This window comes from Mesoplodon bidens, assembly GCF_964165515.1.
Source record: "Mesoplodon bidens genome assembly, chromosome: 8".
NCBI classification, from domain to species: Eukaryota; Metazoa; Chordata; class Mammalia; order Artiodactyla; family Ziphiidae; genus Mesoplodon; species Mesoplodon bidens.
The window spans coordinates 983,462-996,989 of NC_138165.1; the positions used below are offsets into that span (position 1 = coordinate 983,462).

At 44.2% G+C, this 13,528-nt stretch overlaps 1 protein-coding gene across 2 annotated transcripts; it reads left to right on the forward strand.

Moving 5' to 3' along the window:
- Positions 1–2,645: 2,645 nt before the first annotated feature.
- POLR2D (RNA polymerase II subunit D) lies at positions 2,646–13,528 on the forward strand. 2 transcript variants are annotated; one of them, XM_081241672.1, is made up of 4 exons: positions 2,646–2,743; positions 5,059–5,239; positions 10,917–11,012; positions 12,347–13,528. In XM_081241672.1, exons 1-4 carry the CDS (start codon positions 2,671–2,673, stop codon positions 12,423–12,425), a joined length of 429 nt encoding a protein of 142 aa, XP_081097798.1. In that variant the 5' UTR covers positions 2,646–2,670; the 3' UTR covers positions 12,426–13,528. The 2 variants fall into 2 exon arrangements, with proteins under 2 accessions (XP_081097798.1, XP_081097799.1); XM_081241673.1 differs by lacking the exon at positions 10,917–11,012.

The following is a 13,528-nucleotide window of genomic DNA, read 5'->3' on the forward strand; positions in this document are numbered from 1 at the left end:
ATGCCATTGGTTTATTAGAGCCAACTTTTCTGAACTAAGGTTTGTGAACCCTTTAAAATTTGGATTTTTCTAGAAAGAAGGTTCATAGTTTTCATTCGGTCCTCCAGTGAAACTGACCTTGCCCAGAAAGCTACAACCTGAACTCGGGGGTTGGGGGGGGATGCTCAAATTTAAGATGTTATTTGGTGAGGTTAATTAACCCAAACAAAGACCCTGGGACGTTGGTGTGGTCTGACCTAAAGGAAAATGTTTCTTGCTTTTGAATGGCCCAGAAAGGATGAGGTGTGTTTGGAGAAAATGGCAAGGAATAATTTTTCAAACCTTACAAACATTCATATGCTGATATTATGAGTCTTTGGTTTAAATTTTTATTTGCAAGGATGTAAAAAAATTTTTTTAACATACCCAGTTCTGAAGCCCTTACAACTTGGCCACAGGTATATGCTGTCAGGGTTAGATGATAATTTTGGAAATAGATCACAACAACCGGTTAAACACAGACTCTGGTAATAACTCTGGGGTGCGTGAGAGGAATTCTGTTCCTTCAAGAGAAATTATAGTTCTAGAGATTAGTATTCCATATTTGCAGTTAAACAGCATGGAATTCCATATTGGTTTTTGGTTTGTTTGTTTTTGGTGGTGGTAAAATATATATAACACAAAATTTGCCATTTTAAACTCATTCTGTTGTCTGAAACGTGAACTAAGCCATGTGGTCAGAGATCGGTGGTTCTTGTGAGACTGAGGGTGGAGGAAGTGCTCTAAAGCTGCTTCCAGATCAATCTAGGGTCTGTGACCTTGGCTTGATTATCTGCCTTTGAAAGGCACTCGCTGGGCTGGTTGAAGAACTTGACCCTGAGCCAATACGGCACAAAGAACCATAGTAGCTCTTGAGGAGCATAATGACCTCTTTCTCTGTATCCTTCCATATCTCTCATACCCCTTGCCACTTTCTTTTATGATGGAAAATAAGTTCAGATCTTGCATCAGTCACTCTTAGTGAGCTCCTTTTGGGGACAGCTCTAGGACTGATTCATCTTTTTAACCTCAGGGTTTTGCACTTAAATATTTATGATGGTTTTCTTGAATGAAAATGTGGACAAACCAACCTATGAAACATCACTATGTATTATTTGTTATTCTCCTTTCTTCTCTCTTCACCTGTTGACTTCTCTCCTGCTGTGTTTGTTGGGTATCCGGCTAGCCCTGGGGGCAGCCCATGGTAAGTCCAGTAAGTAGTAGTTGCTCTGTAAAGCCCTGTTGGATGGATAGATGAGAGAAAGGGGCCTATGCTGAGTTCAGGACCATTTCCCGCACCCAGCCGCTGCATGTCCCCAGACTCCTCGGGACATCGGTCCACAGCTGTAATGAACTGTGTAGGAAAGCCCTTCAAGGCGGTAATAAGCTCTAACATACTATATAACCTGCCATTAATTCACCGGATACATTTCTTCTGGAAATACAGATACAAGGTAAATTAACTTTGTGAAAATTATATTTATAAATCAAAGGAATACAGGTACATATTCTCGTCTGGTAATATCCTCATTCATTTTCTGTTAACAGAGTTCACATGATACGTGAACGTGGTTCACTCCTGAGCCAAGTAGTGCACTGTGATTATTTCCTTCATTGTACAGCCATCTGTTTTCTCTCAAGTTGGAAACTTTTTCATTTGCTTATCTTTTTTTAAATTTATTTATTTATTTATTTATTTTTGGCTGCATTGGCTCTTCGTTGCTGCCGGCGGACTTTCTCTAGTTGCAGCGAGCAGGGGCTACTCTTCGTTGCGGGTGTGCAGGCTTCTGGCTGTGGTGGCTTCTCTTCTTGTGGAGCATGGGCTCTAGGCACGCGGGCTTCAGTAGTTGTGGCAGGCGGGCTCAGTAGTTGTGGCTCATGGCCTCTCGAGTGCAGGCTCAGTAGTTGTGGCGCACTGGCTTAGTTGCTCCGCGGCATGTGGGATCTTCCTGGACCAGGGATCCCAGGGATTGAACCCGTGTCCCCTGTATTGTCAGGCGGATTCTTAACCACTGCGCCACCAGGAAAGCCCCTGCTTACTTTTCTAAGTGTCATCCAAATGTTCCAACAGGCCTCTCAATATCACTATCCACATGTTGAGAAGTATTGGAAAAATTCCACTACAAATCAAACATTTTAAATGCTTAAGGCATTGTAAGAAATTACACTATATGTTTTCGGAGTCACCTACCCAGCTTCCCATCAACGACAGTTCCTTGGGTCGGTCAGCGCGTTCCTGCATCTCATCTAATCCTTCCCTACGCTCTGGGAAGCACGTGTCCTCATCCACACTTCACCGTTGAGTCAGCTGAGGCTCAGAAAGGCCAAGTGACCAGTCCCCACGACGCGCGGCGAAGGGCGTACTGGAGAAGAGAAGGACGGTTTCTCCGTAAGCGGCCAGCGCAAGACGCCCCTCGGCCCTCCGGGAAGCCCCGCGACCCCGCGGCTCTGCCCTGTCTCCGCTTCTTTAAGGGAAGCTCAAGGCCGCAGCAAGTCCCTCGGCCCCACCCGCCTCGTCGGGGTCCCGCCCACCCACCGTGCCCCGCCCATCCCCAATGGAGCCCCGCCCCGTCCCCAAGACCACGCCCCCTCCGTGGCCGCGGCTCGGCGCTTCCGCTTCCGGCGGTGTGGGCTGCGGTGCGCGGCAAGACGATGGCGGCTGGTGGCAGTGATCCGCGGGCTGGCGACGTAGAGGAGGACGCCTCACAGCTCATCTTTCCCAAAGGTGCGGCCTGGGGCTGCCGGACTGCCCCCGTGGTCCTGCGTGGTCGCCGCAGGCCTGAGCAGGCGTGGCGAAGGGCAGGGAGGAGGGGGATGCGGGCCGGCAGGGTAAGGTGCCGCGGGAGCGGGCCAGCCGGAGTCCACGCCTGCAGCCCTGGAGCCGTCGGCGCCCAACTCCACACCGCCCCTGGGCGGCCTCTTGCTCCTGTTTAAGTAGTTTGTTTTATCCGATGAGCTGCGAAGTGCTGGAGGGATGTGTCAAAGATAAAGCTGGCACTAAAGGGGAAAGGACAGATTTTAATCAGTAATATACTATTGCAGTAGGACAGAGAGTCAAGCGTGGACTCATCTAAACTTCGATCTGTAGAGGTGACTGGGCATTTTAAAGGGAGAATGAAGGAATAAGGAGAGGAGTGAGCGGGGCCTCAGTAGGGTCGGGGAAGTGAAAAATTACGAAAAGCGGGAAGCGGGGTGTGGGTCCATTTGAGACCCCTTGGCATTTGTTAACTGGCGGTTAACTCCAACCCTCCCACACCCCTCGCTCTGGGCTGGGAGACAGGGGCCCTGCCTTAAGGTGTTGGCTGGAACAAAGAGTAAGTTATTTTGGCAGCCTTCAGTTTTCATAAACAGCCACTGTAAAGAGCTAGAGTCATCCCAGGGATGCGGCCTGGAGCTATTAGAAATCTTGTTAGTGTTTGAAATGCACTTATTTTATTTTTATTTGTTTTTGGCTGCATTGTGTCTTCGTTGCTGCATGTGGGCTGTGGCGAGCGGGGGCTGCTCTTCGTTGCGGTGCGCGGGCTTCTCATTGCGTTGGCTTCTCTTGTTGCGGAGCACGGGCTCTAGGCGCGCGGGCTTCAGTAGTTGTGGCACGTGGGCTCAAGAGCTGTGGCACACGGGCTTAGTTACTCCGCGGCATGTGGGATCTTCCCAGACCAGGGATCGAACCCGTGTACCCTGCATTGGCAGGCGGATTCTTAACCACTGAGCCACCAGGGAAGCCCTCATCAAGTTTCTGTGGACCAAAGTTGAGTCCTTGGGGAGAAGAGGGCGCACAGGAAGGAGCCTGGAGTTTGGTCAGGGAGAGAATCTTTGTCAGATGGCTGGGAGTAAAGCACATTTTGCTCTCAGAGAACTTACTCTTTGCAGTGTGATGTGCTTAATTTGTAATTAAAAAACCCAAACTAAGGGCTCCCCTGGTGGCACAGTGGTTGAGAGTCCGCCTGCCGATGCAGGGGACACGGGTTCGTGCCCCGGTCCGGGAAGATCCCGCATGCCGCGGAGCGGCTGGGCCCGTGAGCCATGGCCGCTGAGCCGGCGCGTCCGGAGCCTGTGCTCCGCAACGGGAGAGGCCACGGCAGCGAGAAGCCCGCGTACCGCAAAATAATAATAATAATAATAATTTAAAAATAAGTAGAAAGCTTAAGATTTTAAAGTATCACATCTTACAGGTACTGGGAAACACAAAGTAAGCGCAGGAAGCCTTAACAGTATCCTCCTTTTAAAAAAAATTACTATATCCACAGTAAAACATGAAATCTCACACCTTTTCACCCAGAGGAAACGACTGTAAATAGTTTAGTGCTTATGCTTCCAAACTGTGCTCATTTGTAAATATATACTTATACATATACACTTTATTCTTTGCAAAAATAGAATCATGCTATAGAAATCATACAGCTTTTTAAAAATTTCATGATATATTGTGTAGAACTGTTTATTCTTTCAAAGGGCTAGGTAGTACTTAATGGTTGTACCATAATACTATTTATCTGTTTATAGACATATAGGTTGCTTCTAGTATTGTATTTTATAGACTCTAGGTGAAATACTTCCTTCCACAGGATAGCTTCTTGGAAGTTTTGGGCGTAATGGAAATATATGTTTCTTTTCTTTTTTATGGTATAATAACTAAGAAGGAGATGGTTTTCTTAATTTCATGATAAATTAAACCTGTTTTTCGTATTTAGGTTTTGTCTAGGTACTTTTTATTCAGGTTTTTGTTTGTTTGTTTGTTTTTTAAATGCTGTACAGTTAGAAATTCCCTGGCAGTACAGTGGTTAGGACTCGGTGCTCTCACTGCCGGGGGCCCCGAGTTCAATCCCTGGTCGGGGAACTAAGATCCCACAAGCCACGTGGCATGGCAAAAACAAAAACAAAAACAAAAAACCTGAAAAATACTGTACAGTTGTGGGATATGAAGCCTCTGGATTTCTGTAGGGACAGAGACTTGCCAATAGTCTCAAAGGCAAAAGGAACGTTTAGAAGCTGACTTTTGGAGGAATATTTTCAGCTGACATTTATGCTTCTCACAAATAGAGTTTGAAACAGCTGAGACACTTCTAAATTCAGAAGTTCATATGCTTCTGGAGCATCGAAAGCAACAAAATGAGAGTGCAGAGGATGAACAGGAACTTTCTGAGGTCTTCATGAAAACTTTAAACTACACAGCCCGTTTCAGTCGTTTCAAAAACAGAGAGACCATTGCCAGTGTACGTAGGTGAGTGCTGACAGAAAGTTTTATTAATCCAGACTGTTAGACATCTGCGCGTAGAATGCTGTTGCCGCCTCCCCCGCTCCTCCCCACCACCCCGTGGGCATCATCTGTACGATTAATGTAAGTAAAATAATGTCTTCGTCAAAATTTTGAGATAGCTTATATGGTCAGAATCCTCCTTGGCCACCTTTTGCTGTACCCCAAATCCCAGTTACCTCCGTGCAGAGTGACTGCTGTCAGAAGTTTGTTGTTAGCCCTGCAGAGCTTGTTCCATACATTGGCATACACACCATAAACACACAGCATTGTTATCTTTTTCTTTTTTTCTTTTTTTAATAAAGTGAGCTTATTTATTATTTCCCTGATGTGTCCTAGAGATCTTGCTATATTAATAAGTATAAATCAGGAGCATTCTTTCTGGATCTTTGCTTCACCATTCAAAAGGTGACCGGTTTTTAGCATTTTTTCCTAAGGCATTGCTTCTCAAATTGGTTGGATGTGCTCTGGGAAACAGTGAGGTGCTGGGGTATATAGGAGGCCCCAGGGAAAACAAGAGCTGTTTTAGCATTTCTTTGATTTCTTCGAAGGTGAACATTGTCTCATGTGAATTAGTCATTTGAAGTTCTGATATAATTTGAGCCACTAGAGAAGTCCATTTTTATAAACTGGGTGTCATCAGTGTTACTTGGTGGTATGGTTTAAAACATTTCTGCATTAAAGCAAACGGATACCAGTATATTGTGAAGTAAAACAAATGATATATATGAACTCTTTTTTCTAATACTTTAGTTGTATTTATTTATTTTTATTATTATTTATTTTGGCTGTACCACGCGGCACGCGAGATATTAGTTTCCCGACCAGGGATCGATCGAACCCGTGCCCTCTGCATTGGGAGCTCGGAGTCTTAACCATTGGACCACCAGGGAAGTCCCTGAATTATTGAAATACATCATGAGACTTAAATCCTTGCAGTTGCAGAAAGTCATTTGTGCCTATGCCCCCCGAGTTGGCTGTGGGTACTTGTTCGCTCTACTCTGGTGGAATGTTTGGGAAGTACTGTCCTAAGGAAAAGCAAGTGGACAAAAAGATGTATATATGCAAATATTCGTCAGAGAGCTATTAATAATAGTCACAGTTTAAAAAGAAACTAAATATTCAACAGTAATTAAATAAATTGTGGTAAGTCCGTTTGATGGACTACTATATTGTCATTGAAAATTATGATAGAAAATGAAATTGAAGGATGTTCACATAATTTAGGTGTGCAGAAAATGAAGTGATAAAGCTGTATATGAAGTATAGCCTGTTCTGAAAAGTGTGGGTATATGCATGGGGAAAAGATTACATACAGAACTGCAGTGTTGAACCAAAAAGATGACTTGAATAAATGAAGGTGGACTTAAACATTCACGAATAAGAGGTCTTAATACTGTAAAAATGTCATTTCTCCTCAAATTAATGTATACATTTAGTGCCATCCTAAATCCTCAAGGTAATTGATATATATTCTCAGATATGCTCGGAACTTTGTGAGTAGGGTTTTGGATGACAGTGCATTCATTGTTATACCATCTTGAACATCTGTAATTTGTTTTGTGGCTGTTACTGTTATTCCACTGATAAAGCATAATTTGCCATATAATGCAATTAAGATGAGGTGGTAATAGATCATTATAAATAAACATACAGTGGCTGAGGCAAGGCGCCAATCACCTGAATCCTACCAGTGAGCAGCACAGGCTACCTAAGTGGCGCCAAGAAAAATATATCTTCCGCTGTGAAAAATAAATAATAATAAGTTAATTAACGAGTGCCCCCCCCCAAAGATCTAAAATTTGTAAGAATGGTCAGAAAAACTTAAAAAAAATAAATATATTTATTTATTTATTCATTTTTGACTGTGTTGGGTCTTTGTTGCTGTGCGCGGGCTTTTCTCTAGCTGTGGTGAGCAAGGGCTACCCTTCGTTGTGGTGCGCGGGCTTCTCATTGCGGTGGCTTCTCTTGTTGCCGCGTGTGGGCTCTAGGCGCGTGGGCTCAGTAGCTGTGGCTCTTGGGCTCTAGGCACACAGGCGCAGTAGTTATGGCTCACGGGCGTAGTTGCTCCGTGGCATGTGGGATCCTCCTGGACCAGGGCTTGAACCCATGTCCCCTGCATTGGCAGGCAGATTCTTAACCACTGCGCTACCAGGGAAGCCCCAGAAAAACTTTTAAAAAGGAAAAGGAAGGGGAGTTTGCCCTATAAGCTGTTAAAATACATTAAAAAGTGACAGTAATGAAAATAGTGACACTTTGGCCTGAGAATAGATAGATGATTGGAGCAGAATAGAAAATTCAGGAACAGATACAAATCCAAATGTATTATGTTTTATATGAGTCCAGTGTATGGCAAAGATGGTACTGTATGTTACTGGGAAAATATTTTTAAATGAAGTTGTAACTGTATACCTTATACCAAAATAATTTCTGAAGGAATTAAAGATTTAAATGTAAACTATCATGCATAAAAGTGCTATGTGTGGGGGCTTCCCTGGTGGCACAGTGGTTGAGAGTCCGCCTGCTGATGCAGGGGACGCGGGTTTGGGCCCCAGTCCGGGAGGATCCCGCATCCTGTGGAGCTGCTGGGCCCGTGAGCCATGGCCGCTGAGCCTGCACATCCGGACCCTGTGCTCCGCAACGGGAGAGGCCACAACAGTGAGAGGCCGTGTACCGCCAAAAAAAAAAAAAAAAAATGCTATGTGATAACTTGATATACAGTTTTGGCTCTGGTTAGCAGGACTTTAAATGAGGGGAAACTTGATGGACTATAGCTGGCTGTAAGCTTTGCAAAGGCGAGGACTTGATTATATTCATTATTGTAGGCACTAAATAATTTTTAGTTGAGTAAGTAAATGAATTTACATAAATATCTTTAAATAAAGTGCCATAAGTAAAATCTAAGTGTGAATAAACTGGGAAAAGGATTGATATCCTTAATGTTAAGAGCTCTAACAAATAATTAAGAGATGACACCCAGTTTATAAAAATGGATTTATTAGTCTCTAATGACTTGATTTATATCAGAACTTCAAATGACTAATTCAAATGAAATGTTCATCTTCTAGGAAATCAAAGAAATACTAAAATAGCTAAGTAGGTTTAAAAAGAATGGGAATCAGCTCGGTGCTTTGTGACCACCTGGAGGGGTGGGATGGGGAGGGTGGGAGGGAGTGAGACGCAAGAGGGAAGGGATGTGGGAACAGATGTGTATGTATGACTGATTCACTTTGTTATAAAGCAGAAGCTAAAAAAAAAAAAAAAAAGAATGGGAAACCTGGGACTTCCCTGGTGGTCCAGTGTTAAAGAGTCCGCCTTCCAATGCGTGGGACGTGGGTTCGACCCCTGGTCGGGGAACTAAGATCCCACATGCCACAGGGCAGCTAAGCCCGTGCAGCACAACTACTGAGTCCGCACGCCGCAACTACTGAGTCCGTGTGCCTCAACTAGAGAGAACCCCGCGTGCTGCAAACTACAGAGTCCATGTGCCCTGGAGCCTGCGCGCCACAACTAGAGAGAGAAAAACCAGCATGCCACAGCTAGAGAGAAGCCCACATGCTGCAACGAGGAGCCCACGTGCCACAACGAAAGACGCTGCCACGAAGATCCTGCGTGCTGCAACGAAGACCTGACACAGCCAAAAAAAAAAAAGAATGGGAAACCTAGTGTAAGAAGTAGAGGAAACAGGCACCATCTTTTATTGCTCGTGGAAGTGTAGTGTATTTGGTAAAGCCCTTTTAGGGCACTGTCTCTCAGAAAGAAGCCACCCAGTTATATCATATCATATCCTGTGACTGAATAATTCTGCTTCCAGGAATTTCTCTTTAAAGCACACAGTAATCAATCAAGTGCACAAAGAAGTATACATTTACAATGATGTCTAGAATGCATTATTTTTTATTTTTATTTTTTTTTGCCGTACGCGGGCCTCTCACTGTTGTGGCCTCTCCCGTTGTGGAGCACAGGCTCCGGACGTGCAGGCTCAGCGGCCATGGCTCACGGACCCAGCCGCTCCGTGGCATGTGGGATCCTCCTGGACCGGGGCACGAACCCGTGTCCCCTGCATCGGCAGGCGGACTTTCAACCACTGCGCCACCAGGGAAGCCCTAGAATGCATTATTTTAAATGATGAACAATTGGAAACAACAGAAATGTTCAACAGCAGGAAATATGATATATAAATTTATGGCACAACTTTTCAGTGCAATGCCATGTTCAAGGTAAAGTTATGTGTGTACTAATATGGAAAACAGCTTCTGTATTGTTGAGTGAAAAAAGGCCAGTTACAGAATAACATTTGTTATAATTCCTTTTGGGGTTTTGTTTTGTTTGTTTTTTTGTTTTTAATTATGTAAAGGGGGGTGGACTCTCCACGAAAATGTTAACAGTGGTTATTTCTGGGTAGAATTTCAGGTTATTTTCCCATGTTGGGGTTTTGCGGGGGTGGTATTTTTTTATAAATGAGCATGTGTTCATTTTACAACAAATGCCTCCATATAATACATACACTACATTATGAACCTCTGCCTGTGTAACTAAGTTTACAGTATTTTCTTTACAAAATGAAAATAGCTTTATTAGGTGACGAAAAGTTACAAAACAGAATGAGTGAGTTTGTATTCTAAAACATAGGAAGACGTTTGGAATGGCATACTAAGATGGTAACATTGATTTTGTTTAGGTAGTGACTTTCAGTTTTCTGTCTTTATTTTCTCAATTTTTTTTTTTTTTTTTGTACGTGGGCCTCTCACCGCCGCGGCCTCTCCTGCTGCGGAGCACAGGCTCCGGATGCACAGGCCCAGCGGCCACAGCTCACAGGCCCAGCCGCTCCGCAGCACGTGGGATTCCCCCGGACCACGGCATGAACCCGCGTCCCCTGCACCGGCAGGCGGACCCCCAACCACTGTGTCACCAGGAAAGCCCCTATTTTCTCAATTTTGAACAATAACTAATAGGCTTGTAATCGAGTGGTAAGGACAGGAAATGTTTGTTTCTGAACAGATAATTAAGGTCCTCTCTGAAACCAGATTTACCATGGACGACCTCTGTTTTAAGAAGTCGATGTGTGAGAATCCAGGATATGATTTGTATTGATGTTCTTTTTTACAGTTTGAACTAGAAGTACATTTAAAATAAGATGCAGTTTATACATAGATTTGTACAAAGTAAGATATGCCTGTATTTATTTTTTAGATACACTTAAAAGAGAATTTTCTCCAAGTCAAAACGCCTGGTAGATTGGGGACATCTGACATCATGTGTTTGACATACAATTAATAACAAAGGAAGCAAAGAACAGTGGTAGGAAGAGCAAAGAGCAACAGGATACATTCTTGGGGGAAAGCTTGTATAGTCCTCGAGGTAGATAGCAGTTTCTCAGAAGTTATCATCGCAAGCATTCTCTGCCTTGGTGTGCTCGCCTTGTTTTCACTGTCTCTGCATGATTTCGTTGTAGCTTCCTGTTCTCCAGGAAGAGGAACAGGAAGTGATTTGAAAGTGGGATTTTGCAGCAAACCTAACCATAATGGGAAGATTGCAAGTGCTTTATTTTTTCTCTTCCTTGCTAGCTACATTTGATGCCCTTTTTCCTATTCATCATTGTTTGATTTTGTTTGTTTGTCTTGATTTTCTTCCCTGTGATCAGCTTGCTGCTCCAGAAGAAGCTTCATAAGTTTGAGTTGGCCTGTTTAGCCAACCTTTGTCCAGAGACTGCTGAGGAGTCCAAGGCTCTGATCCCAAGGTTAGGACTGGTTGTGAAAAGCTCTATGTGTATTGGATAAATTCTTACAAGTAGAATTACTGTGTCTAAAAACTGTGTGCATTTAAAATCTAGATAGATACCACCAACGTTGAATGAGTGCCTTTGTAATGAGATTGATGGTTTTATAGCACACCGATTGTTGGCAAAAATGTGTAACAGCTGAAACTCTGGTACACTGATGATAGGAGTGAAAATTAGTATGGTCACTTTGGAGAGCGGTTTGGCTACATCCAGTAAAGCTAAAGATGAATATACGCCATGACCCCAAAATTCATTCCTGGGTACGTGTCCTAAAAGCAATGCATACGTAGTTTAAAAGAAGACATGTATTCCAATGTTTATTGCTGCATTGTTAGTGATAGCAAAAACTGGACAACAATCAAGACTGGAGAAATCATTGTATGATCATACAATGTTTATTATATAGCAGTGAAAAAACTAGTGAACTAGGACAACGTGGAATAATGTCAACAAACGCCAAATTGAATTTTGAGTGAAAAAATTGCAGAAGGATACATACGGTACAGTGCCATTGCTTATAGTTTAAAACCAGTACTGCATATTGCTGGTAGATACATTTACATATACTATAGTAAATATTAGTATAAAAGTACATGTAGGGCTTCCCTGGTGGCGCAGTGGTTGAGAGTCCACCTGCCGATGGAGGGGACGTGGGTTCGTGCCCTGGTCCGGGAGGATCCCACATGCCGCGGAGCGGCTGGGCCCGTGAGCCATGGTCGCTGAGCCTGCGCGTCCGGAGCCTGTGCTCCGCAACGGGAGAGGCCACAACAGTGAGGCCCGTGGACCGAAAAAAAAAGTACATGCAGGGATGATGAATACCAAATTTAGGATAATGGTTACTTCTGGGGAAGGAAGAAAAGGAATTGGAATAGGGGAGCACACGCAGAGCCATCGATTTGTGTCTGTCATGTTTATTAAAGAATCAAGGGGGGAGGGAATTCCCTGGCGGTCAGTGGTTAGGACTCTGAGCTTCCACTCCAGGGGGTCCGGGTTCAATCCCTGGTCGGGGAACTAAGATCTTGCAGGCCACACAGTGTGGCAAAAAAAAAAAAGGGAATCAAGTGGGGATAACTTTTAAAATTAGCTTATTTTCTATACCTTTTATATGTTTGAAATACTTCATAATGTTTTTTAAAGGAAAGAAATAAGAGTTGAAATATAAAGGTGTCAGCGTTTAGGGGTAAGCGGAGAGGTGGGCCAGTGGTGTTCAAAGATTAGCACGCACGAAAGAAGAGGGTGGGGAACAGTGTCAGTCGCTGCAACACTCACTTCTTTTGGTTTTCTTCTTGTAGCCTGGAGGGGCGGTTTGAAGATGAGGAGCTACAGCAGATTCTTGATGACATCCAGACCAAGCGCAGCTTTCAGTATTGATCTCCAGATATCACTGCTGCTGGGGGAACCACATCACATCCCCAGCACAGCACCACTGGCCCAGGATCCAGGGCTGACTTGCACAGAAAATCTATTGCAGAAGACACTTGGGCTTCCTTTGGATAGAACAACCCAGTGCTTGGTCTTGCTTTAGGTTGCTGTTTCAGGCTCGACTGTTGGACCCTGATGGCCAGCGTAACCTTGGAGAGGCCTTGCAGTGGCTGCTTGAGCTTGCCTCTGGGAAGGGTGAGGTGGGGTGACGTGCATCTAAGCCACACTGCTGACGCCTCATATCACAGTCTTTGGCCCTTGTGTTATTTTTGATTCCTAATATTTCATGTTTCAATTTCAGTGTGTTCATAGTTTTTGAAGCTATACTAGAACATGTAAAACTGGTATGGGAAACAGTCTCACCTAAATGCAAAAGGAGCGATTAAACGAGACCTGTATCGTTGTTTGAAATTCTTAAAGAGAGGATGATAGCGCCTTGGTGTCATTGTGCTTACCCCAGGAGACAGGGAAGAGTAGTTACACCTGAGGGTAACTGCTGAGCGCTGTGGGGCACATAGCCTTGAGATGGACAAGTACTGTGCCTTTCTTCTTGGGTTGCTGCACAGCATAGATTTGGAGTAAGTGGTCTTTAAGCACTTACTTTGTCACTCCCAAATTCAGATTTTTCCTTCCTGGGCCGGATGTGAAGGAGTGAGCACTTCATAGTGTCCTCATATGGGGCATCGGGTCCAAACCTCTGGCCTCCTGCTTAGCAGCAGGTGTTCTGTGATGGAGGAGACGTGGGAGGAGGGCACCTGCCACTTCCCGAGCCACTACGGTGGCGTCACTCCATCTGAGGCAAGTTGAGGAGAAAACACTTCTAATTACTAAACACTGCGGCTCTGAATTTTCTGAAGGGAAATACGCCTGTTTTCTTCACAGTTTGGGGATTTTTCTTTGAGGCACTTGTTGGCTCCAAGTGAATTCATGGTCCAGAGAAAAGGCCGGAGAAAGACCAAAGCTGGCTTTAAAAGTCAAGGTTGTTTTATGTCAACTGCTGACTAAGGCAAAAATAAAATTTCTTTAATAAAGTCTTTCAGTTTCTGAAATGA

What these genes read in the sequence shown, in the direction of transcription:
- POLR2D (XM_081241672.1), top strand. Translation starts at nt 2,671, where the DNA reads ATGGCGGCTGGTGGCAGTGATCCGCGGGCTGGCGACGTAGAGGAGGAC. An exon ending in ACCATTGCCAGTGTACGTAG is followed by an intron (nt 5,240 to 10,916) that starts GTGAGTGCTGAC and finishes CCCTGTGATCAG; the next exon opens with CTTGCTGCTCCAGAAGAAGC. An exon ending in TCCAAGGCTCTGATCCCAAG is followed by an intron (nt 11,013 to 12,346) that starts GTTAGGACTGGT and finishes TTCTTCTTGTAG; the next exon opens with CCTGGAGGGGCGGTTTGAAG.